The 25,705-nt window shown below is 39.6% G+C and overlaps 2 protein-coding genes across 5 annotated transcripts in view; one reads left to right on the forward strand and one right to left on the reverse strand.

Moving 5' to 3' along the window:
- Positions 1–16,153, forward strand: part of DENND4C (DENN domain containing 4C) — an 80,443-nt gene extending 64,290 nt beyond the window's left edge. For all 4 annotated transcript variants that reach the window (XM_048931671.1, XM_048931670.1, XM_048931672.1 and 1 more), the window contains 8 exons: positions 2,082–2,257; positions 3,009–3,191; positions 4,676–4,865; positions 5,732–5,977; positions 6,683–6,800; positions 8,308–8,461; positions 9,519–9,583; positions 11,329–16,153. In XM_048931671.1, coding sequence (XP_048787628.1) covers positions 2,082–2,257; positions 3,009–3,191; positions 4,676–4,865; positions 5,732–5,977; positions 6,683–6,800; positions 8,308–8,461; positions 9,519–9,583; positions 11,329–11,465 — 1,269 coding nt within the window. In that variant the 3' untranslated portion in view covers positions 11,466–16,153. The remainder of the gene's footprint in view (positions 1–2,081; positions 2,258–3,008; positions 3,192–4,675; positions 4,866–5,731; positions 5,978–6,682; positions 6,801–8,307; positions 8,462–9,518; positions 9,584–11,328) is intronic.
- A 3,610-nt stretch (positions 16,154–19,763) lies between these two features.
- On the reverse strand, positions 19,764–24,834 carry RPS6 (ribosomal protein S6). The gene is made up of 6 exons (XM_048931692.1): positions 24,736–24,834; positions 23,818–23,949; positions 22,743–22,953; positions 22,013–22,159; positions 20,547–20,704; positions 19,764–19,906 (listed from the first exon to the last, which is right to left on the reverse strand). Exons 1-6 carry the CDS (start codon positions 24,739–24,741, stop codon positions 19,811–19,813), a joined length of 750 nt encoding a protein of 249 aa, XP_048787649.1. The 5' UTR covers positions 24,742–24,834; the 3' UTR covers positions 19,764–19,810.
- Positions 24,835–25,705: the final 871 nt, after the last annotated feature.

The following is a 25,705-nucleotide window of genomic DNA, read 5'->3' on the forward strand; positions in this document are numbered from 1 at the left end:
TTTGCAAACTTTCTATCAAACAATTTACAGCTGGGGTCTCAATACACCTTTTTCAAGGGTGTCAGCAGAATAAGCAGCCCATTAATTTAAGGAACAAGATTCTGATGGATCATTGGTAGTTGAGAAAAATTCAGGCCCCCAGTATCCCTGTGCATCATCTTTTGAAAGCAAGACTTGATCTCTGCCAGTCAGTAATACTCTCCACACATACACTGTCTCAGTTTATTCAGTTAACTTTTTATATCTCTTCAGGGTATTTGGGGCTTTTCAGCCTGGAGAAGTCTGCAAGGTGAACTGATAGCAGCCTTTCAGGAAAGAAAGGGGCTCTTTAGCAGGGTCTGTGGCGATAGAACAAGGGGAAATGGCTTCAGACTCAAAGGGGGTGGACAGGTAAGATGTTAGGAGAAAATCTTTCACAGTGAGCATGGTGAGGCACTGGAATAAATTGCTGAGAGATGTGATTGGTGCTCTGTCCCTGAAAACTTTCAAGGTGAGGCTGGATTAGCCCCTGAGCAACCTGATCTAGCTGTGATGTCCCTGTTCTTTGCAGGGAAGTTGGACTAGATGGCCTTCAGTTGGACTAGATCCTTCAAACTGGGAGGAGTCTGTGATTCTATGATTTTTGACATTTGGCTGACATATGCAGCACCATTTGGGTAACCACCTGAGGGCCCCCTCCACCTTTGCTATTGGTGGTCTCTATTAGCTTTTTTAAAGCTATTGGCTTTGCTCCACCTTTTTTATTGGTGGTCTCTGTTTTAATAAATGGCCTCATCTGCTGCCTCCTCTTCTTCAGGTAAATGTCTTTAACTTGTTTCTAACTTCTCACTTGAGTATTAGAGGGTCTTGAATCTGACCTCTGTTTTTGCACTGATTTAGGCAGGCTGGAAAATCTGGTTTGCTTTCTGAGATTACATCAAGGCCTATTTCTTGTTCCTTTTCTTCTAATTGGGATCACAGATTTTTTTTCCCAATCTGGTGTATCATGCCCATTGGTCTTACATTCTGTATCCATTTGATCCTGTAACCAACACCTGTAGGAACATCTATTTTTCTTCTTCACCATCAGTGCCATTCCTAATACAGCATACACTGTGGCTCCTAATACCACACACACACACACACACACACACACACACACACACACACACACAGAGTTTGCTATGGAAAGGATGCCATCCAAAGGGACCTGGACAAGCTTGAGCAGAGGGCCCACGTGAACTTAATGATGTTTAATAAGACCAAGCGCAGTGTGCTGCAATTGGGTTCGAGCAATCCTAGATGTGCTCAGACTGGGAGAACTAATTGAGAGCAGCCCTGCAGAGAAGGACTTGATGGTCTTGGTGCATGAAAAGCTGGACATGAGCCAGCAGTGTGCTCTTGCAACCTGGAAGGCCAACTGCAACCTGTGGTACATCAAGATAAGTGTGGCCTGTGGGGAAAGGGTTGTGATTGCTCCTCTCTGCTATGCCTTTATGAGGCTCCATCTGGAATACTGTGCTAGACATGGGACCCACAGTTCAAGAAAGCAGAGCTGTTGGAGTGGGTCCAAAAGACAGCCTCAAAAATGGTAAGAAAGCTGGAGCACCTCTGCTGTGAAGAAAGGTTGAGAGAACTGGGATTGTTTAGCTTGGAGAAGAGTAAGCTCTAGGGAGACTTCATTGCTGACTTTATGTACTTAAAGGAAGGAGCTTATAAACAGGAGGGAGAGTAACTTTTTACACTGGCAGTAGTAGGACAGGAGGGAATGGTTTTAAACTATAAAAGAAGTGATTTAGATTAGTAATTAGGAGGACATTCTTTACTCAGAGGTGAGGCACTGAAACAGGTTGTTCAGAGAAGCTGTGGATGCCCCATCCCTGGAGATGTCAAAAACCAGGATGGGATGAGGCTGTGGATAATGTAATTTAATAGGGGGCAAGCCTGATCATGATAAAGGGGTTGGAACTGGGTGATCTTTAAGGTCTCTTCCAGTTCAAGACATTCTGGGGTTCTATGAAACTCACATAAATGCTTAGCCAACAAAGGCAATTTTAAAGGAATCCTAAAAGAATCATAATATTCATTCCTTCCTGTTTCAGGTTTTGATGTCAAGCTGCTCTCAGTGTAGAGCTTGTGATGCTTTGGTTTATGATGAAGAAATTATGGCTGGATGGACAGCAGATGATTCAAACTTGAACACTACCTGTCCTTTCTGTAGAAGTATTTTTCTACCTTTACTTAATATTGAGTTTAAAGACCTACGTGGTTCTGCAAGGTTAGTGAGCTTCACAGATGTTGGTTTTCTACCTTTTCACCTATATGTAGTTATGTTTTTTCATGAAAGTATTTATGTTATACTTTCCAGTATTTTTGTCTAGATGTTTTTAAGAATGTAACTGTCCAACAATTTCAATTGTACTGAAGGAAATTATAAATTGTGTGAACTGTTGGCTCTTGTAGTAAAATAGTCACAAGAAAAGTGGTTGCATTTTTTACCTGTCATGATATTTTCTTCCTAAGCTTTATTGCATAGTGGGTAGAGAGTCTGTTTTCATTTTGTTTCTTTAATGCTGAAACACAAATTGCTAGTATGTGTTCTCAGAATGCACTTACAAAACAAGATCACGTTGCTGTTTTCTTGTGTCCGTGGTCAGGCACAATCTCCTACTTTCTAAAGTTATGTTACAGTAACAGCTGTCTTTATTGATACGTCTGGTGCTGATACACTGTTACTGATATAGAACTATTACAAACTAAGCTTCTTTGTAACTATATGTCCTTAGAGTATAGGGTAGGATTTCTTATTTTGTGGATACAATTTTCCTATGTCTTCATTCACTCTCCCTTTCGAAGTTACTAAGGAGAGAATAAGATGAAGATTCTGACAGCGTTGTCAAACTTTTAAATGTTGTTCTTCTTGATTTTTGCTATCTTTTGAAAGTAAATGTTGAAAATACTAATTTAAATGAATGTATGTTTTTATCTTAGCCTGTTTCCCCTCATCTCCCATTCATGTTTTAACTTAGCTTTTTCCTGAAGCAAAGTACCTCAGGAGATAGTTTACAAAGTAGCAATACTCCATTAACCACGGATGTACTGGAGCAGAAGGTGCTGTCCAGTTCAGCTGTTACTGACTTGATCAGTTTTTCAGACCACCCACATTCCAGCCACACGATAGCTGAAGAATCAAGCTCCTCAACTGAGCAGAGGTAGGTAAAAAAGAGTAAATAAATCTCTCAGAAATTCATCAACACTTTCCAGTGTTCTTAGTCTATTTCTAGAGTGAAAATCAGCTTAACATACATCGTGGAAAAATCCAACTATAACTTGATTGTCTGCTTCTTCTTATTCTTTTTCTGTGTTTTAAGTGTACTGTTATCGATATGATGTGAGTCTGTTTGTAAATGAGTGCCTTGTAGGCACACAACTGTCTACAGAAATAGAACTTGAATCTTTGTCTGCTATAAATAGGTAAAGCTTCTACTCAGTACTTTTAGAAGGCCTTCAGCTTTTAAAGACAAATTCTGGCATTAGTCTTCCTTTCTCTGTTTAGAATCATAGCAGTCCACTACATAGTGCAGGGAAAAAAAAAAAAAAAAAAAAAAAAAAGGTATATTTGCTGCAGAATTCTTCAAAAGAAAGCCATTGGAATGATCTACGCTTACACTGGGGAAGTATAGTGACAATGCTGATGTAAAATTAAAACTCAAATTCAAACTGTAAATCTTTTTGGACAATTTGAGGAAAGAAGCATTGAGGAAAAGGTGCTGTATTGGAAGGCGAAAGAACTGAGATATTGTTGCTGTGAAGGCTTTGCTGGGATTTGTTTATATTTTGGTGGAATAGCTTTTTCATCGTTCAGTTTGGAAGCCTTGAATATCTCTTGTTAAGGCTTCTCTCAGACTGTTAAAACTTTCATCAGTGTAATAGCAGTTGGTCTTAATTCCCTTAAAATGAAAGGTAGAATGTTAAACTCTTATCTTTGGTCTTATATTGTTAACAAAATCAGACAATTTAAAAATCCACACCTCTAAATAAATCCTTTCTGTCTCTTTGCAGATCATTTGGAAGCAGGCAGCTTCTGTTTTTCTTGTTATTTTGTAGTTCTGTGTTGTAGTTGAATTACTTTTATGCACTGCTTCAGTTATAAAGCACGTAGAAGGTGTGTTCTGCAAGTAGTTGGATTTCATTCATGAAATTCGATGACTGATAGTAGGAGTTTGCTTTAATTATTTTGGTAATGTTCAGTGCTAGCAATTTTTGTTTTCGAAAACCTTTTACTTTCTTTTTGGCAGACACACTGCCTTCTTTCCTGTAATATTTTTACCAAAGCAGGATCATCTTTGTGTATTGACAAAACTTTACATTGCTATTACAACATGCTGGGTTTTTTGAGCATGATGAGGCTACTCCAGAGGCCTGTATAGAACTGCTGTGTTTTCAGATTGATCCTTTAGGCACACCTATCTTTTTTTTTTTTTTTTTTTTTTTTGTATGTGTGTGTGTGTGACTCATTAATTTAAGAGACAGATTCTGTTTTTCCCTAAACTGTGGAGCTAATTGAGCAAATTCCTTGTTGATAGAGGAACTTGGTTCCGTGCACATACTTGATGGCCATTCTCTGCTCCTTTCCTGTTGCTAATGGAATATTGAATCATTCACACTAGCATATTCTCTTCTAAAATTGAAACAGTGAAGCTGCAGAAGAACAGAGCAAAGATCTCAGAACCATGAAGATGTCTGCCAATAATCCACCAAAAAGGGGAGTGTCTTTAACTCGAAGCCACAGTGTTGGAGGTCCACTGCAAAACATTGATCTTTCCCAGAGACCGTCCCATGGCATTTCAACAGTTAGTCTTCCAAATAGTTTGCAAGAAGTTGTGGTAAGTTGCAAAGTCACATGCTGAGTTGACAATAAAGTGTTGAATACAGTGAATTTAAAATGAATAATGTTCTGCTGCTTGCTTTGTTGCCTGTTTTGGGAACAAAAATGGCCAAATTTATTTTCATATTCTTATAACAAATCTTGGTGTCTTCCTAGTTCAGTTTGAAGAACTGTAACTTTAGTATAATATGTTCTCTTTGTCAGAACTGAGCTACTCTTTGTCTTTCTAAAGCTGGAAAGTTGTTTTAGAAATAACTAGTACAGAAGACTAAACACATAGTGTGGACAACACAGCAGGCCATGAATGAAAGACCGTTCCTCTTTCCTGCTTTTACTTAGACTTCTCCTTTATATTCTAGTAGACTTACTTGATGGGTTGGCTGGAAAAAAGTAGAAGGCATATTCAGAGTATTACATTATTTTTATAACTTAAGCTGAGTTAAGCTCCTCTCTTAAGTTAAGTAAGCTCCTCTCTCTTAGTGCTTTTTGTAGGCAAGAGGCTGTCTTGACAAGTACTGATGATTAAGTATCATACATGATGTAATTAAATATTTTTCTGCTATATCCATTTGCCACTGGCTTAGTACAAGCTTAGGCAGCTTGAAACTGTGTAGTCAGAGACAAGTTATAACAAATCAGCTTTTTATCTTTTTCATATAAGAGAAAGCAAATGAGCTTAGGTGATTGTGCTGTAAAGGTAAGACACACCTCAACAGTCAAAACTGCTGATACTGCTAGTGTATGTTCAGTACTTCCAGAGGCTTCTTCCAAATGTCAAAAGGAATGTTACAATGGGGGATTTTCAGGGAAAGTCATTCTGAAGTAAAATTCTAGTAAGAATTTTTGGTTTTGTTTTGTTTTTAGGATCCTTTAATTGAAAGACCTAATCCTCTCCCCGTATCCGTACCCTACTTGAGCCCTTTGGTACTGCGGAAGGAGCTTGAATCCCTATTGGAAAACGAGGGAGAGCAAGTAATTCATACGTCCAAATTCATCAATCAACACCCCATAATCTTCTGGAACTTGGTTTGGTATTTCCGAAGGTTGGATCTACCTAGCAATTTGCCTGGACTTATTCTAACATCTGAACATTGTAATGATGGAGTGCAGGTTAGTAACTTTCTCTATTTAGAACTGAAGCTGTTACAGTGCCTTAAATGTGAGAATTTGGTTCAAAAAAATAGGTAGGTTCTTTATGAACAGTTTGAATTTAATAAATTATGTGTTGCTGTTGTGCAAAGAATAAGATTAACAAGATAGTAAGATTAATAAGATTAAGTCAGTGTGTGTTCTTCTATTAGTTCACTAATAATCACTAATCACTAATCTGTTACTGGTTTCAGAGGCTCTTAATTTGATCAATTATGGAGTTATTCAGTCCCACATATTTTATTATGGAAATAAATGGTTGAGATATGTATGCAAGTAGAATTTCTAGTTGTTGGTATGATCAGCATGTAAATATGCTTACCAAGTCTTACTGGAATCAAAAGACACTAAGTTGTATTTTAATAAATAGTTACAAATAAAGTAACGTATTTGACACACAAAAATTAGTTTAGGATGCATACTCAAATATATTCTGCAAATTTTCATAGAAAGATAAACAATCTTTGTACGTCCAGCTGAACTATAAAATGTTATAAAATGTTTATAAAATGCAGTATGCTCTTAGAAGATATCAGTTTACTTGTTTGTTAGATTCAAGAGAAATGAAATATTTTTGTTTGATTGTTTGCAAAATGAGTACAAGAGCAGATTTATACAATACGTGTGTGCTTTTGCTTTTTTTTTTCCTTTTCCTCGTGTTTATAGCTTCCTTTGACATCTCTTGCTCAAGATAGCAAGCTAGTATACATCCAACTTCTGTGGGACAATATCAACCTCCACCAAGAGCCAGGGGAGCCTCTGTATATATCCTGGAGAAATCTCAGTAAGTAAAATGAATGTTACAAGAAAGCAGAGGGAGTAGAGGCTGCAGGAAGAAATAGTTGTTTTGTAGTGTGTAAAGTTTATAATACTCATAGAGCTGGGTATCATTTTTAGTATAGGAAGTATTTACAATCCCTTAGATACTCAACGTAGTCTCAAGAGTCAAATTATTTGTGACAGTAGTTTTTCATCTCTGTGAAGAAGAATGTAAGCAGTTCTTCATATGCTACACGCTTATGGACAGGAAGGGAGGATTTGTTCTAGATTCAGTATTAAATAAGCTTCACTTGATTTGAATGTTTGGTATTATCTGGTTATAGCTGTACAGTAATTTAGTAGAAAACGGTACTTCGAAACAGTAGCTGTAGTATTTATAAATGAATGAAAGGTTTCAAATCCCATTAACAAATGCATTTGGCAGCCTACTTGACTGCCAAATCTAAGATCCAAGAAAACCTTTGTCTACTATAGTTTAGTTTGGACAGATGAAAAATCATCACATGTGGCATGCTGGCTCTGAGAATTCCTTTACTTATGATCATTAAAATTTTTTTGTTTAAAAAAAAAAAAAAAAAAAAAAAAAAGGTTTTCCAAAAGGTTTTGTTGACCCAACATTTCATTCTGCTTTTTAATTTTTAAAATCTGTGCATTTTCAATATGTTTTCACAGTAATATTCATAGCAGCATGCCAGTTCTGGTTTTGAGGTAATGAAAAAGTACACAGTTATGAGTGAAGATGTGTACTTACGTGTATTTGAGCAAATAAGTAAATAAAGAAGCAAAAGGCCTGTTTAAAATGGGCTGAAAGAAAGGCAGTCATATTGCAGAGTGTCTTTACAGAATGTATTTAGAAAACCATGATACATGCCAATTTTTGAAACTGTCAGGCCAGGTTTGGTCTATATTTCATTTACACGCCGAGTGCTTACTGCATAATCAATAGCCTTATTTTTTTACCAGTAACTGGATTATATTTTCTCATGAGTCATTGTTTGAAAAAAAAAAAAAAAAAAAAGATGTTACATTAGTTGCAGTGTGAGCAACAAATCACAGTAATAGATGTAACTTTTTCCTGTTTGATGCAACTGCACTTTATTCCAAGTTGTAGTCCCAAAGTTATCAGTGAATTTCAAGAAAGTAAAATCCATAGGAAATGTGATGGTGTTTTCTTTTGGAAAAAAAAAAGGAAAAGAAAAAAAAATCTACATTTCACTCCAAGAAGGTTAAGTACAGCAATGTATCTAAACTATAGCAGCTAACGTATGAAGTCTCTTGTACTTCTCTGTCATCTGTGATCCTGAGAGTCTGGATACTTTTGCATTTGTGGTGAAGTAAAGCCTAGAAGCAGACAGAGCCTTTCTGTGGTGATGCATCTGTGTAAATTGAGTAGAGATTCTGTATATATATCTCATTTTCTGAAATGCCTTCTGCACGTTGAACTGGAAAAAAAACAATCCTTATCTTTCCTAAGAATCTATATTTAATATAAGAATGCTATATTTAACCAGATTCTTCTGAAAAGAAACCCTCTACAGTGGCAGAAGATCAGCAGGCAACACACACTTTGTTGGAGAACATTAAACTGAGTATTCAGCATAATAATGTTGTTAAACCAATCCATCTCCTTCTACAGAAAGTTAAACCAGATGTGAAACGACAGAGGTAAAGTGAAAATCTCTTCTTACTTTCTTACTGCTTGGAGTTAAAGATCAGACCATGCACTTCTCACACTGAGAATTCCATAAGGACTTCCAGGGAATATTAACGTTCTTTTATGTCCACTCAACACTGTGCCTAATTCTTAATGCTATGTTTACAAACAGATGCATTCTGTAGCCAGAACTCATCCAAAATCAAATGGAGAAATGTAACTATTTAGACAGAATGAGCTTCTAAAAAATGGATTTAAAAAAAATACAGGTACTTTGTGGATTTTGATGTTGCCCCACATCTAACTAAGTGCAGAAATGCAGTGTGCTGTTGCATAATCTGGAATAGTCTACAAACTGCCTAGATACAGCTACAGAAGTTTTGCCAACTTGTAGAAGTGGCTGATAGAATGGGATGCAACATAATCCCACGTGAAGTGAGACACTCTACGTTTGCCATCTGTGCAGTAATTCAAAAAGCGCTTCAGACAAAAGCACAGTCTGGAGTTTGTAATTTCCAAAGTGCATTCAGGAATCTACAATGTTAAGTTGAACTTTGCTTCTGTGGTTTGTAGTTACTAAAAAACAAACAAGGTTGATCTGCCTAAAGGAGAATCTTTCACAAGGTAAATATTAATACCCAGTTTGATAGTACCCCTTCTGAGAGAGATCTTTACTTTCTGAAACAAACAACAAAACAAGTATAGCTAATCTGTGAAATAAGCTCTCTCTGTGTATTTCATCCTCAAGCAGCAATGAGTTAATAAAGAGTTGAAGCTTAATTCTACATTTCTTGTTTTTCTGGAGGCTTTATGAAATGTTTGACAGGGACATTTTCAGAGCCACTGTAACTACTGAGATCCCTGCTTAATACAGCTTCATAATCTAATTATTTAGGCTTCAGAAAACCTCAAGCTATTGGACGTGTAGATCACGTACATCCTTCACAAACATGATTAAAAAAACAGCTGCAGAAACTATATAATGGAAGAGCAGTGTCTTTGACAGTGACTTTTTAAACTGAGAATAGTTGGCAAGTTCATTTATTTACCCTTCAAAATATTTCCTAGGAGTTTTTACAGAGAAATTCTTTTCCTGTCTCTGGTATCTCTTGGAAGAGAGAACATTGACATTGGTAAGTGAAAAATACTGTGAATTTTGTACTTTATGTGGTATGTGTACAACATATGTGAATACTCTATATGAAAACTAGTGAAGAAAATTGACATCTGTGTATTTCTAAGTAACTTTTCACTTGCTGCATTTTAAGGAAAAGTGCTGTGCTGTCACTCTTACAGTAGGTTTCACTTCTCTGAAAATTCAGTTTGCATGGGGCCATTAATTTTGGTTTTGATGAAATGATTACACCTTGCAGTGCTACAGGTTTGGGGCAGAGTAGCTGGAAGGATGAATAGAGGAGAGGAATCTGATAGTATTTAGCTGGCAGGCAGCTGAACATGAGCGAGCAGTGTGCCTGGGTGGCCAAGAAAGCCAACAAGATCCTGACTTGTATCAGAAATAGCGAAGCCAGCAGGAGCAGGGAAGTGAAGTGCCTGCTTGTACTCAGCACTGGTGAGTCTGCATCTCAAATGCTGTGTTCAGTTTTGGGCCCCTGACTACATGAAAGACATTGAGGCCCTGGAGTGTGTTCAGAGAAGGGCAGCAAAGCTGGTGAGGAATCTAATACACAGGTCTTAATGGGGTGTGGCTGAGGGAACTGGGATGTTAATGAGGAGAAGAGGAGGCTCAGGGGAGGCCTTACATCTCTCTGCAACTACATAAAAGGATGTTGTGGTGAGGTGGATTTTGATCAGTTCTCCTGGGTAATGTTAAGTTGTGCCAGGGGAGGTTCATCGGGTGACCTCATTGCAGCCTTTCAGTACCTAAAGGGAGCCTACAAACAGGAGGGGAATTAACCCTTTGAAAGGGTTGACAACTGCAGGACAAGGGGAATGGTTTTGAGGGGGGGAGATTTAGGTTGGATGTCAGGGAGAAATTCTTACAGAGAGAGTGGTGAGGTGCTGGAACAGGCTGCCCAGAGGGGTATGTGGATGCCCCATCCTTGTAGGTGTTCAAGGGCAGATTGGATGGGCCCTGGGCAGCCTGGTCTAGTATTAAATGGGGAGGTTGGTGGCCCTGCCTGTGGGAGGGGGTTGGAGATTCATGATCCTTGAGGTCCCTTCCAACCCTGGCCATTCTGTGACTGTGAAGTTTCTTCTCGGGAAGAGTGATTAAGCATTGGAACAGACTGCACAAGAGGTGGTGGAATCGCCATCCCTGGAGGTGTTTAAGGAAAGGGTAGATGTAGTAATTATGGAGGTAGTGGGCAATATTGGTGGGAGGTGGATGGTTGGACTAGATGATCTTAGAAGTCTATTCCAGCCTTAATTATCTCTGATTCTATGGAACAAGTATTAAATTATTTTAAACAACATTTATCTTGAAGTGTTACTTCAAGACTGAGAACTTGCTCCCAATTTTGCCTTTTTTTTTTTTTTTTTCTTCTCACATATCTTGCACTAGCTCTGTGTTTTCTGCGTAGCTGCTTGCCATCCCATTCTGCTGCCCTCTAACATTTGTTTGGCAACATGCAAGCAATGGGGCTCACTCTCAGCCGTGTGACATGAAGTATCTTGGAAGCAGAACTCCTTGCATGTTGTGCTTTCACTACAATGCTTTTTGATGTTTCAGCCTGTAAATGCTTTCTAGTTTCTTTCATAGAACCTTTTTGGAAAAGAAAAAAATCCGGTAGCTAGTTCAGTTATCCTGAGATAATAATTTTTTATTCTATAAAAATCACCAGAAATATTTTTATAGGAAAAGTATTGCTCACTGGACATGATTTCTTAAATAACTTTAATAATGCTCTTTGTATTTCAGAAGTCTTTGATAGCGAATACAGACTTGCACATAAAAATCTGCCAAAAGATGTTCTCGAAAGGATGCAGAAAATAGATGCACCACCAAGCAGCAGAGTTGAGTGCTGTCGGAAGTACTTTGGAGCACCTTTAATATAAAAATGAGGAAACCACATGCTAAACTTCATCAAGACAAAAGCAGGTGAACAAAAAAGGAGTATGGGGATATACATACATGCTTTTGAATCATAAAAAATGATAATTGAGCAATTTGTCACAGTAATTTCATGGATCTACAGCATATAACCTTGTCTTTCATCTCATGAGATGCAGTGTAAACTATGTTAAAATGTTTGTAAAATGTATTAATAGGGGGAGTTGGTTTCAGTGATTTATCTGCATTTTCTCCTGTATATGTTTTTCCTTTCTTACATCTTTGCCCCTTCAATGTCAACTTGTTCAGAAAGCTGATAATTAAATAGGAAACTAAAGTTGGTGAGTTTCCTAAGGGCTATCAGTATCTGTGTATTTTAATGAAAGACCTTCCCTGATACAGAGTGCTTAGGTCCTTCAGTACTTCTTTAAAATGACCTTTACTTCAAGGGGATCTTTTGCATTGTTGTGTGCAGTATATATGTGTGAATGTAAATATTTGAGTCCTTGGATTGGAAATTGCAATGCAGTTGCTTCTAAACAGATCACAGTACCTAAAATTGCTACCCTTGTCCTTGCCCTTGTTCCAATTATGATTCAAGATGGTCTTTGAGTGTATGCCTACAGTTGTAAAACCTAGAAACTCCCCAGTTGTCCTGCCTTGTCTGTCAGACAAATTGAAGATCCTATGGACGTACTGCTGTTTTCTGCAAAGGAATTATAGGCTTCTACACTAAGTGACTCAGAAGTTGAAGGCTTTCTACAAGTAAGATAGGAAGCTTAGATGACAATGGGATTTGAGAGAAGGTATGTCAAACAGACCTTATCTCAAAACATGCTTTATAATGCATGCAAGTATGCTTTGAAAATTTCTTTCTCTTGAATTCTTTATTACCTTCCCCTATGGTTTCATGCTAGCCTGTGGGTTAATTGTTTTGCACTGACAGTCCAAATTTAATATTTCAATTAAAATTTATTTATAAATATGGTCTTCAAGGTGTGACTTCACGTCAGTGAATTGCTTGAATGAATGATCTAAAAAGGTAAATTCAGCTTGCTTCTATTAGATAAGACACTTCCTCACCTCCCATACTAGTTGACAACAGCAGTCATATCTTTAGAAAAGAAGAGCCTGGACACAGCTCTGTAGTTTAAATTTGTCTGTTACTTAAGAAATACGGCAAGATTTATTTCAGTTTTTTTTATTTTTTTATTTTTTTTCTGAAATTTACTGATGGGTTTTTCTGATACAGCTGTTCCTGGGGAAAGAACAGAAGGATTTGTAGCATGTTAAAGGAGCGCAGCTAGAACTACAGTTTCATCTGAGTATGAATGTGTTCACTTCATACCAATCTTTCTTAAAGCTTGTTATTCTTGAAAATGATGAGGGAGGTTCTAGCTGAAACAACAAAAGCAACTTTTCTTGAAAGACTGAGAGAGTGGATTTGCTCTCTGTGACAGAATATGTTTGCATTATAGACTGCTTCCTTGCCATTTGTCTAAAAGTGCTGGCCCTAATTCAGTATGGGGATATTGCCTGCACAGATTTTCTCCTGATGAAAATGTTGTGCTATTTCAACAATCAAAAGCAAAGAACACAACTTTTCTTTTTTATTCTTTATTCTTTGGGTTTTATGAACAGTTGCTTCCAGATTTCAGACCTCCATCTCAATGGAAGCCTGATTCTTGATATTTTATCCTCTTCTCCTTTTAGACAACTTACATGCATGTTTCCATCTTTATAAAGAGACTAAATGTCTAACGTATTCTTCCAAATAGTTTAATAATTCTATATATAAAAAGGCAAACTTTATATTTTCATACTGATCTTAAACATACAGTTACGTGAGTATAATTGAGTGTTCATTGGATAAACTTTCTGATTGTGACACAACGTACAAGGAGGCAACCTTTTAGTGACTGTTAAAATCTCCAAGCTCATTAAATTGAAAAGAAATTGTACCCATTAAGTGCTTTTTTATGTAACTGGTGACATTAAATTACTTTTACACCATTGCAAATGAGATAATAATAAGTAACAGTAGTATGCAGATCAGCTTCACTGTAGAACAGCCTTCTCACCTTTTACTGAAAACTGGGCAATTAATTGGCAGTTCTACTGTAGAAACTGCCAAAGTAGATTGTGTCACAACATGTAGTGCTGACGTGGGTACATAACTAAACTAGAGCAGAAGAAATGACAATGCTGAGGAAAAAGGATCGCTGCAAGATTTTAGGTCATCTTTGCAGAAGTTTAACTTGCTTTGATATGCTTCTGCATATTGATGTTTTGTACACTACAGATTAGCTTCTATTCCTCTGTTCTGTACCTGAATTTCAGAATGGTGGAAGTCCTGCTTGGAATTACTTGAAGTCGTGAGATGCCTACTGAAATTAACTCTTCTAACATAGATACAGAGGCAAAAGTGAGCACTTACTCTTTATAACTTGGATTTCTGTAACACCTGATTTTTGATAGCTAACAATTCAGCTAGTTCTTTAAAGAAATCTGTAGTTCAGATGAAAAAAGAGAACTCTGACTTTTTTAAAACTATTTTTTCAGTTAGTTTTCAGATAAAGAGATGCTTTTTTAAAAAAATAAGACAACAATAAAACCACAAAAAGAGTATTCACAAAAAAATGATAACAATTGAACTGGGAACCAGAAGTTTGCTTCTGTGTTGCTTTCTCTCTGGTACATGATGGCACTTCTTGTTCCTGCTTTAATATTAGTCAATTGGAAAACACTTTTGTCCCTCTGAAAATGAATCAGTAAAGGCAGAATACATTCTTCTCTGCAGTTATCAACAGTATGAACTTCTTGGGCCATGTAGGAATGACCTAATTACCTACAAATGTTTTTGATTTATTTCACACCTACTCCTAGTATTCCAAAGTTATATGAATATCGTGCATAAAACAGCAAGACAGAGGTGCTGAGGAGGAGGGAGAGAGATAAGCTTGGTTTTTGCTTCTGTTTGCCTCTCAGTGTAAGCAGAAACAGTAGCATTTTCTCACTTATAAAATCCTTGCCTCTGAATATTCTCTGTAGACTGGCATGTAAAAGAAGACCCACTGGTATGGTTCTTTTGCATGTACTTTGGAATTCCTACGTATGAACCTGAAGAAAATGTTTGTAGACAAATATTACATTCAGAACCTGTGATGTTTGTACAGAATGAGGGTGCTAATCAACCTGTTAACATATGCAGGAGCAAACTCTTAATGGAATCTCAAGTGAGCCCAAGAAGTTGGAAAGTTTCTGTTTCAATAACAAACCTTACAGAGAGAAGTTCCCTTGCCCTACGAATGCTGAATTGCTGTCAGTTACATTGGGAAGATATCTAGCACCTTTCACCCAGATATTGTCGGTAGTTTGTCTGCTTCTAACAAAATACCTTTTGCACAATTGAAAAAAAAAAAAAAAAAATAGAGATCTTAAAGTTTTAAAATCAGGATTCTAAAATGCCAAAATGTTTCTTTAGTGTTGTGAACATATTCTGGCACATTACCAACATGACTGTCAAAATCCGGTATGCATAGGAGGCTGATACAGCTGCAGTACTGGCACAGTAATAGGTACCAGCTTTCACAGGTTACTACAAACATCTCTGTATTACTGTCTTCACATTTTATGTAACTAAAGCTTAGCTAATACAATTTTAATAGAAAATATTGCATTTACTATGTGTATTTAAAAACTAAGTTCATTCATTTTGCAAATTACTTATTATTAATGGATTTACATATTTGATAAGCTCAAATTGCATTGGACTCTTGAGTAATTTTATTCCACTTTAACTGTGAATGAATGGCTTTTTGTATTGCTGCAGCTAGAAGAATACGCTTGTCATTAGATTTACTATTTTATTTCAATAGCTGCAACATAGTGGCATACTTCCAACACGTGTGCTAAATCAGATCATAGAAATGACATTTTAAAAATAATGTTAAAATATAAGTGGGTGAAAAATTCACACAGTAGTTTGTCATTTTAAAATTCGAAAGTTCTCTCCTTAAAGTTAACTGAACAGCTACTTCAGTGCAGATAACATTAATTGTTAAGCTGGATATCTTATTCACAGATGCTTTTTGTTTTTCCAGTTCCAACTAATAAAAACTTCAAAATGCCTTCTTTGTATCAGCTTTTCCTCATTGACCTTTTTTAAAAAAAAACAAATGAGACACCCTTCTAACTTCTAAAGCCTGAGACTGAAGTTCTGAATGGAACTCTAGTTCTGTTTTCTACTGTGCTGTATATCATGCATGTGAGGAGAGAAATTGATCGCTTTTCCTTTCTGTCTTTCAGTTGCATCAGTCAGTGGTGCAAATAAAAGGGACTGTTTGCTGTTTTTAGAAGCACATTAAACTCCTTTTAGGAGCTTAAAATAAACTGTATTGTAATGAGGATGAAAGGATGGGGTGTGAATAATTATGGATTTATTGACTAGGAAAGTTTTCTGTAATGCAATAAAATTTGCACTGGTTTAGAGACTGTTTTGAACTGTTGAAAAATGGCATCCATTTACTGTGCTTTGATTAACAAGTGTTTCTCTGTAATGTTTTTGTAAATTTGAAAAATGTTGCTTGAGTTTAAAAGGGCACTCTATGTATTCTGAATTTTGTATAGATATCCTAGATTAAGAAACAATTTTTAATGTGTTTTGCAAAATAAAGTAAGTACAAATCCCTCATGAAGTCTCAATTATTCAACTGTTTGGCAAAATTTAATCTTAAATGGAAATTCAGCCTGTAGTTTTGCTAAATCAGACTTTCAGTTGCCTTTTGGGACTTTTTTTCATAGCATCTCAATGAATGCTTAATGGGGGGAAAGAACTAGAACAGTTGAAGCAGGACAGAGAGAGGAAAAAAAAAACCACCCATATTTGTAGATCCATAAAATCATTGGAGTTGGAAGGGACCCTTAAAGGTCATCTTGTCCAAATGTCCTGCAACGAACAGGGACACCTACAGCTTCCATCTGGACCTTTAAGTGTCTCCAGGGATGGGACATCCACAGCCTCTCTGGACAACCTGTTCTAGTGCCTCACCACTGCTACTGTTGAAAGCAAAAAACAAACAAACAAAAACAAAATCACTCAAACAGCTCCATGTATCTCCTGTCCTGAGGACTCCACAGCTGGATGCAGTACTCTGGTGAGGCCTCACCAGTGAAAATTAGAGTGACACCACCTCCTTGGACCTGCTGCCCGTGCATCTTCTGATGCAGCCTAGGATACAGTTGGTTTTCTGGCCTGTGAGGGCACATTGCTGACCCATGTCCAGCTTCCCATCCACCAGTACCCTCAGGTTCTTTTTGGCAAGGCTTGTGCTCTAATGTTATGTCCTCCAGCTTGTACTGATAGCAGGCATTGCTGTGATCTGATCGCAAGATCTTGCACTTGGCTTTCCTGAACCTCATGAGGGTCTCCTGGGCCCGCTGCTCAAGCTTGTCTAGGTCCCTATGGGTGGTATCCCATCCCTTGGGTATGTTGACCATACCACACAACTTGATGTAACCCACAAACTTGCTGAGGGTGCACTCGATCCCACTGTTAATATAATTGAGGAGGTATTAAGCATGTTTGTCTCAGTGCTGGCTGCTGAGTGAAACACTCATCACTGATCTCCATCTGGAACTTCAGCCATTGACCACTGTGGGTGCCACTGTCTTGGGCAGTTTTGTTTGTAAGAGAAGATGGCTCTGAGGGATCATAAACAAACCATGTATCACGAGACTAGCATAGCTAGAGAAAAAAAAAAAGGAAAACAGGCTGAAGGAGGCAGAAGCTGTGTTTACAGGGAAGACATGGACCATGGCTTCGTAATCACAGTTAGTGCCCTCTCCTCACCAGGAAAAGCATCATTAATGAGGTACATGAGAACAGGTTCGTGGCTGCAGGTTACTAAACACTTGCTGTGAGGTCTGTTTCTTTCACTGATGTTGCTGAGTTACGCTTTCGGCAATGCAGCCTTGCAGATCACAAGAGATGCTGGTGAGTCTCCTACCTCCTATTTTCATGCTTAGGTTCTAAATAATAAATACATTTGACACTGAGACGAAATTTGAACAGTGGATATTGCCAGTTACTGGCAAGCGCTTCAGGCCTTTCTGATTGAATGTCTTTGAAACGCCTTCCCTTATGGTCACCAGTTTGCTAATCTACTAGTAAAAATAGCAGAACCAAACGCCTAAACAAACGAGAATGTGTAACAAAAGGGCAGCTTGTGGAGATCATCAGGTGTTGGGAATTGCAGGAATAGTTTGTCTTTCAGATGCTTCTTTTATAACCTTGTTAGAACGAAGACTTTGGGTTGCTTTTTGTTTGTTCATTCACAGGTTCTCTGCTATCTTCAACAATGTCTTTTGCTACAAATTTTACACCTGCAGAGGAATAACCTCACGTACCAGCATGGGCTGGAGAGCAGCTTGGCAGAAACAACCTAGGGTTCCTAGGGGATGCCAGCATCACCATGACTGAGGAGCATGCCTTTACATGAAAGACAGCAATCCTAACACGGGCAGAGGTAGACAGCAGTGATCTTTCTGTGCTACTCAGTGCTTGTGAGAAAGGCTGAAATCTGGGACTGTCCAGCCTAGAGAGGGTTCAGAAGGCTGGAGGAGGAAGATCTCATTTGGTGGTAACTGTTGAGGCAGAAGGAGGAATACATTGCTACAGTTCCCTGTGGTGCTCTGCTGGAGTGATTTCACAGACAGCTAAGCTCCTGTGAGCCACTCTCTCACCTCCCCTCCTTGAAAGCGCAGGGAGGAGAAAATAAGATGAAAAAAGGCTGATGGGTTGAGATAAGAGTAGTTTCATAAATAAAACAGAAGCAGAGGGAGAGAATTCTTCTTCTCTACTTCACATCAAGCAAGGTTCAACCACGTCTGGGGAAGCAAGGCCTCATTACACATAGGAGAGAGAGACATGCTTTTCAGCATTCTCTTCCTTTCCCAGCTTTTACTTCTTAATGTGATGTAGCTTGCCTACCCTGTGACCAACTTGCCTCTTGCTCACTTTCACCTTCCCAGCTGAGGAGAGCATCGAGAGCCAGCCTTGTTGCTGTGCCAGAACCACTCAGCAACAGCCAATACACTGACGCAGTACCAGCACTGCTCTAAGTTGCAAGAGTCGAATACCACCGTGCAGCAGTTACTGTGGCAGAAATGACCTCAGTTCCATGGTTGAGATCCAGGTAGCAGTAGATGAAATTGTACCCAAAGCCCATTACTTTCCTGAAAAGTCAGGTACCTATTTCACAGCTGAGCTTTTAAGTTTTCTGAACAACTTCAGCCTTGTGGAGCAGCCTTCCCACCAACGCTGCAAGCAGGCTACTGTTGCCAAAAAGCACTTAATGTTTTGTCACCTGTTTTGTACCAGACTTTGATCTGACCTGAAGATGGCAGCTGCAGCTGCTGACTATGCAAAACCTTACTGCAAAACCTACTGTGGCAGAGCGGTGTACTGCTAACAGATAGACAGATTAAACACTACCTTATTAGCTGCCTCTGAGTTGGAAATGATTATGCTTCAATTCCTAATTCAAACCAGACTTCAAGGAAGGTTAATTTGATCCTTCCTTGTCCATTAATCTACTGCCAGCAAATCGCCTGTTCAGCAGCTCTGATTTCTACAGTGGTGGTAAAGCTTTATGAGTTCAAGTTTTTTGTACTTGAAAGAGAAGCACAAATGTGAAGACAATACTGAAGTAGATACTATTTGAGGGCACCTACAAATTTCCTTGCTGCATCCTATTCCAACACCAATTAATTCATATGCAGTCACAGCAGAATTCCTGTAAGACTGAGTGATCTCCACAAAATAAAACCTAAATACATTCTAAATACATGCAGACTACTAGGACTAAGTTGAAGAGTGAAATTATTAAATCAAACATTTCGGTAGATGGCTTACTCATTCTCTGTACCAGTACTGATTTAAAGAACAAAATGGTGAAATACGTGCACTTAACTCTCACAAGAATCACCTAAGGCAGTAGAGTTCACCATATACTCAAAAGCAAACGGCTTCCTCCCTCACCTGGAAACGCTATCTAATGCTTAAGACTGGGGAAAAAAACTAACCACTTGTGAAACACAAGATCAGGTTTTGTTCTAGCAGGTGAGTCTTGCTTCTAAAGATCCATATGTATGCACAAGGTAAACTGAAGCTTTTCACAAAAAGCATTACAAGTTCTTAAGAACAGACTGAGCTTCCATATAAGTCTGAGTGCTGCAGTTAGTCTAGACTACCATTTATTTTAAGACATAGCCAGGAATTATATTCACTGGAAGTCTCACAGTAAAATTTAACCACAAAAGGGTTTTATTTTCAGTATCATGTACATCTTTACTTCTGACTTGACTCAGATTTAGATGTAGAAGCTCTCAATGAAGAAAGCCGGCGTCTCTTAGCAATCTGCTCCTGGCGTTTTTCCTTGGCCTCCTGAAAAACAAAAACAAAAAGCGTCAAGAAATGTGCAGTGTTGTGTTAGGCATTATCAAGCACACTAAGAAAATCCAGCAATAAACTCCTCCCAGACCAAAAGAATTCTGTAAGTACCAAACCTGTGCAGACCCATGTGTCTTCAGCCCGTACAGATCAGTGCCCAAAGTAACGGTGGAAATATTAATGAAGAATTCAGGGCACACAAGAGCTCTGTCTACCTTCTATCACAGTCTGGAACTCACAAAACACTCACTACTGTGCTAAATATCCTAAGAGTATTACTTCACTGTTGCTTTATGTTCAAACACAAGCTCTGGATTCTAATGGAGCAGCCTAGTCAGACTCCAATTAATATGAACTAAAATTCATACTGCAAAAACATATAATTGTCACGGGCTATAACTGCCCATTATTTTCTTCAAAATTAGCTCTCAGAAACAGATCAGACTCAACTCGACTGCTTTCCCAGTTGGCTGAACTGGGGAAGTGAATAGCAACTTCCACAAAGTTGTATGCTAGAAACATTCACACTTGCATTCAGCTACCAGTCAAAGTTATCTACAGTACATTTTCAAGCTTATAAAATGCCATGATTCTCAGGTATGAGGTAACAGCCATGTTATGAGGGGACACGCACCTTCATCCTCTTTGCCAAGAGCTTAGCATAATCTGCTGCCTCCTCCTTGTTCTTCTGAGTGCGCTGCTTCTTCAGGGCAATACGTCTGCGCTTATGTTGCAGAACTCGAGGAGTCACGAGTCGCTGGATCTTAGGAGCCTTGGTCCTGGGTTTCTTGCCTTAAAATGAGTTATTAATCAGTAGTGTGACAAGCTGTCTTCCAGAGAGGATGTAAGCCCCTCTAGCCACTGTAAAACAGCACACTCCACTGACTCTAACACTATCACTAACAGTCTAGGTGACCCAATCACTGTCACACATAGCATTAAGCACTGATCATCTTAACACTGATCTGTTATTAGCAGGCAAACACTAAATATCACATCCCTAAATTCCTGCAGTTTTGTGAATACACCTTGCGTCTCAAAATACCTGTCAGAAAACATTTTTCCTACACCTAAAACATTGTAATAATTGGGAAAGTTATCATCTCAATTCCAGAGCAAGCTTTCAGAATTCTACTGCAAACAATACACACTGCAGGGCAAATGAAGGCAATGACAGAGCCTTTGTTTGAGGAATACATGCAATAGGAAAATATATCCAAGAGAAATTAACTCATCCCTCCCAGTAACAGTTTGGAGAAAAGGATGAGCTGAGGAATGTGACCCTCCCCCCTACACTGCAGCAGAGAGGGGTGGGGGAGGAAAGGGGATCCACACAGACTGGATGGCAGGGGAAGTATCATGGAGACAGAAGGGATGGCTCTACCCCGCCCCCCAGGCACTCACATAGCTCACACACTGGTTCAGGCTCTGACCTTGCAATTCCACTACACATACAATCTGTAACATTTCACTACTCGATCCAGCTTAACTACAGTAGACACAAGAACTGTCTTATGTCGACAAGAATCGCAGTCTTTAATAAGACACTACAGTTCCAATGACGCAGAAAATAAAATTTCACTTTTCAGTCTTTTTCCTAAGAAGCTTCCATACTGCCATCTTTGTTGTTTTAAAAATCCTTCTGTTTTTGTTTCCTGATCAAATGCAACAGAAACGTATTACATGCTCTAAAAACAGAGGTGTAGGAAGCAGAACACCACTCTCTCAAGAAAAGATAATTCTGTAGCTTGTTCTAAGCACTGGGGAAAAGTCTTAACAGTACCGTCTATACAATCCTGCTCTTCTCCTCCACCTAATGTACAAGTTTCAAGGACATTCTACCTCAAATTAGTCCCTAGTTTATTAAAATTGCTTTCAGATTATTAGAACAAATAGTAATGACATTACGGTCTGTAAAATAAATTTAACTCAAACTGCACCAAAGCAGACTGAGAGAAAAGTGGTGGGATGGAAATGAAGGGAAAAGGGAAATGCCATTTCTTATCCTATGCTATACTACTATACATCATTCACTTCATGAAACTCAGTATCGGCTGAAAATGACATGCAATCACAGTGCTGTGAAACCTGAGTTCTTACCCTCTTTATTCAGAGGTTTCCTCACAACATACTGGCGAACATCATCTTCCTTAGAGAGATTGAACAGCTTGCGGATCCTGCTAGCTCTCTTGGGACCAAGACGACGAGGCACAGTTGTGTCTGTCAGCCCTGGAATATCCTTTTCACCTTTGATAAAGCAAGTTTAGGTATGTTAAATAATCTTGCATCTACTAAACATCTCTTAAACTTGGTTGCTTTTTAATTTAAAATGCATTACAAAAGCAAGATGCTATGAGGGCTGCTGCAAAAGTAATGCCTCCTATTTTATTACATTTGCTCTTGTTCATTGCTGATGAAAATGCATAGCTAATGGTGGTGCCTATGTTCAAAAGTAGCATTCCATAGCTGACAACTTGCTCTATCAAGTAATGTTATTTGATCTTTGGATCTGTTGTCACTTCCGTGGAAAGGCATAGGAAGCATTACTTTCTGAGCAGCTTAGGTAAATAGATAATATCTGGGGTACACCTGCCAGTAGTATGACCTCTGTCTGCACTTTCTGACTTAATGCAATAATGTTGCTGTGATTGTGAAAATATTTCGGTTCCCAGTGATCAGTTTTAAAAGTTACAATACAATGTTCAGAAAGAACTTCAACGTTCAGTTAGACTGTTAAGACTGAGACAGTTTGTATTCTACAGAATTTTACAGCCAGTAGCAAGCAGGTTCTTTCCAGGGACCTACTTATATCCTAACTGCTTCATCTTACCCTTTTTCACAATGACCAAGTTCAGAACACTCAAGTTGGCATCAACAATGCAACCACGAACAGATTTGCGTTTTCTCTCTCCAGTTCTCCTGGGGCGGTAGCAAGAGTGGCCCTTGCTGAGCAGAAGGCGGACACGTCCATGAGTAAGGACACCTTGCTTCATAGGGAAGCCTTGTTTGTCATTGCCACCGCTGATCCGGACAACATAACCCTGCAGAAACAGAGAAATACACCACTTAGTTGCTCACATCCCTATCAGTTCAATGAGCAGAGGTGGAGATGACAGCATCCTGTCCCTAACAAATGCTGTACCATCAGAAAAGTTACTGTAACTACAGACACTAAGTATTTCTTTAACAAACATCATTTCAACAGTTCAGGCTTTTTACTTAACAGAGATGTGAAATGTATCCTTACCTACCCCAAACAGCATTTATTGCCTCTTTAAAGATGTATCCAAGCAGCAAGTTCCTATTTATTACAAGTTGAACACATCAAACTAAGCCCCGACCCTTCCTACCAACCTTTCCTTCTCCTTCACACTGAACCTAACCAAAGTCTGCTAACATCACTAACTGCATATATGCATACAACAGAAGAGTTTCTATTAAAGAGTCAGTAAAAATAGCTTTTATTGCTTTCTTTGGGGAGACAGCAGCAACAAACATCAGCTTATTCAAGCTCAGCTGGACTGCCCATATCGACATTTGGCTACTCCAAACCTATTCATCAAGCTCAACATGCCTTTTCTCATGTGCACTTAACAGTCTAAACACTTCCTGAACTTGTTCAGTACACAGTTAAGACTTCTGTGGTACAGTCTTCATTTGTCTTGAATGCTGGTAGGGTACCCAAATCAAGAACAGAAAACTATTTAAAAATCCAGATAAACAGTCTAACAGATGCAGACTTAAAAAAAAAAAAAAAAAAAACAACCAACCTAGCCTATTCATTAAATTCAATATACGTTTTAAGAGATGCTTTTAACATCCCTGCCATGTGCCACACAGAATACCTTATCAACTGGAAAACTTATGCAACTTGACTACACCTGACACATCTTTCTGACTCGTACCTTCCACTCCTCACCAAGAGAATCAGCTGCAACCTCCGTGGCCATTCTCTTCTCATAGAACGTTCTCAGCTTGCGCTCATCATCCACTTCAATAAGCTTCTGGCAGCCAGTGGCTGGGAAAGAGATGTTGAGCTAATAGTAGGAAAAAAAGAATAAATGATTTAGTTGAAAATTCTCACGTGACATCTCCTGAGAAAATTAGCATTGAACTGCTGGCTTCACACTGACATTTTAAATCCAGAAGATTACTAGCAGTACACTGTTACTACTGCACTTACAAAACCAGGCAGATCTGTGTGTGCCAAGAATGATACAAAACCCTCTCCCCGTACAACTATCTTCACCACAAGTAGAGCACTATGCCCTCTAAACTGACTGCCACCAAGCAAAGAATGGTGCAGGTAACAGAAAACTCTACTCCCTTCCTCGCATTTTTATTATCAAAGAAACAACACAGACAACCTGAAATAGTTGCGCTATGCCTTGGTCATCACCTGAGTTTCCCGAGGGCTACCTGCAGGGCCAGTAGCCTAGGGGACAGCTGCCTAGCACTTCCCCAGAGACGAGGCCACAGGAACAGGCCCAGCTCCACTACCTCCTCGCTGAAGCTCCGCTGCTGCCAGTAGGAACCTTCTACTCCTCACCTTACGGCGGGTAAGGAGTCCCATAACAGAGCGACTCGACCCATAAGTCAGAGCCCACAACCCAGGAAGAGGCCCCAACATGGAGCACGGAGCCGCGCGGCCGCCATCTCGAACCACCCGCAATCCACGGCCATCCAGTCTATGCAACCGCCCCGATCCCGCCGCCGCAGCCCATCGGGCCCCACCAGCAGACCCAGAGGCAGCACCGGGCTCATTTGTGGCGCGGGAACCCAGCCGCCCCGCAGCACCGCCCAGGTCACCTCCACAGACTTACCTTCATCTTCACCGAGCTGCGCCGCCGCACAAAAAGGCCGCACTTCCGCCCGCAACCCGCACATACACTCGCCAAGCCTCGCGAGAGCGGTCCGCCGGCGCCGCGCCCGCCCCCACGTGATCGCGGCTGTCCAATGGCGAGAGAGGTTTCTCTCGCCAGAGGGCGTGGCGGGAGGCAGCTTCCGGCCCGTCAGTGCTCGGTGATGCTTGAGCCGCTTCCGGCTGTCGTGAGCGCAGGTTGTGGCGGTCGTTGAGCGACGGGCTGCAGAGCCGCGGTTTTGACCCAGAAGAAACTCCAGGCCGCCTAAACCCCGGCACTGCCGCTGGTGCGGGCCGACGGGCAGCTACGTAACGGGACGATGTGAGGCAGCCCGGCCTCCAAAGCGGGCACGTAGCTGCATGGTCACTGCGGTTTGAGTAACCGTCCGTTGTGGAAACTGAGTGGATGGCTTTGATAATTGTTAGAAATGTACTTCTTTCCTTCCACTGCATGCTTTTGCTTTCCAAACTTCAGAGTTTCGGCTAATGTGACTGAATCCACCGTGCACAAGAGTTCAAATTTAGCAATCGTGCTATCTGCTTAGAGCAGGAAGAGAAGTCCAGGGCTGGTGCAACTGACAAACCACAGCCAGAGACTCCAGGAGTTGCACGCAGCGTGCTTCTGGGAAAGGGATTGCTTAAAGGAACTGAGAATGCTGAAAAAGCTTAATGTCTTCAGGGAAGCAAAAACCTGCTCTGGAGAGAGCTTGCAGCATTTAAAACTCGGTAACAGAGATTTTCCAACTGACTCCTAATTCCAAAATGTGGGGCATGTCTGTTCTCAGGTATGGGCGTTACTCTCAAATGTTTAAAATGATTTTTTTTTTCTTTTTCCAATAAAGACATGGGAATGACCCAACCAAAATCCTAGAGTGACAGCCTGCATCTTTAGGAGAACAATGCCAGCTGACTGAACAGTAAGACGCAAAGCA

The sequence above is a fragment of the Lagopus muta genome, chromosome Z, assembly GCF_023343835.1.
Source record: "Lagopus muta isolate bLagMut1 chromosome Z, bLagMut1 primary, whole genome shotgun sequence".
In the NCBI taxonomy this organism is placed as follows: Eukaryota; Metazoa; Chordata; class Aves; order Galliformes; family Phasianidae; genus Lagopus; species Lagopus muta.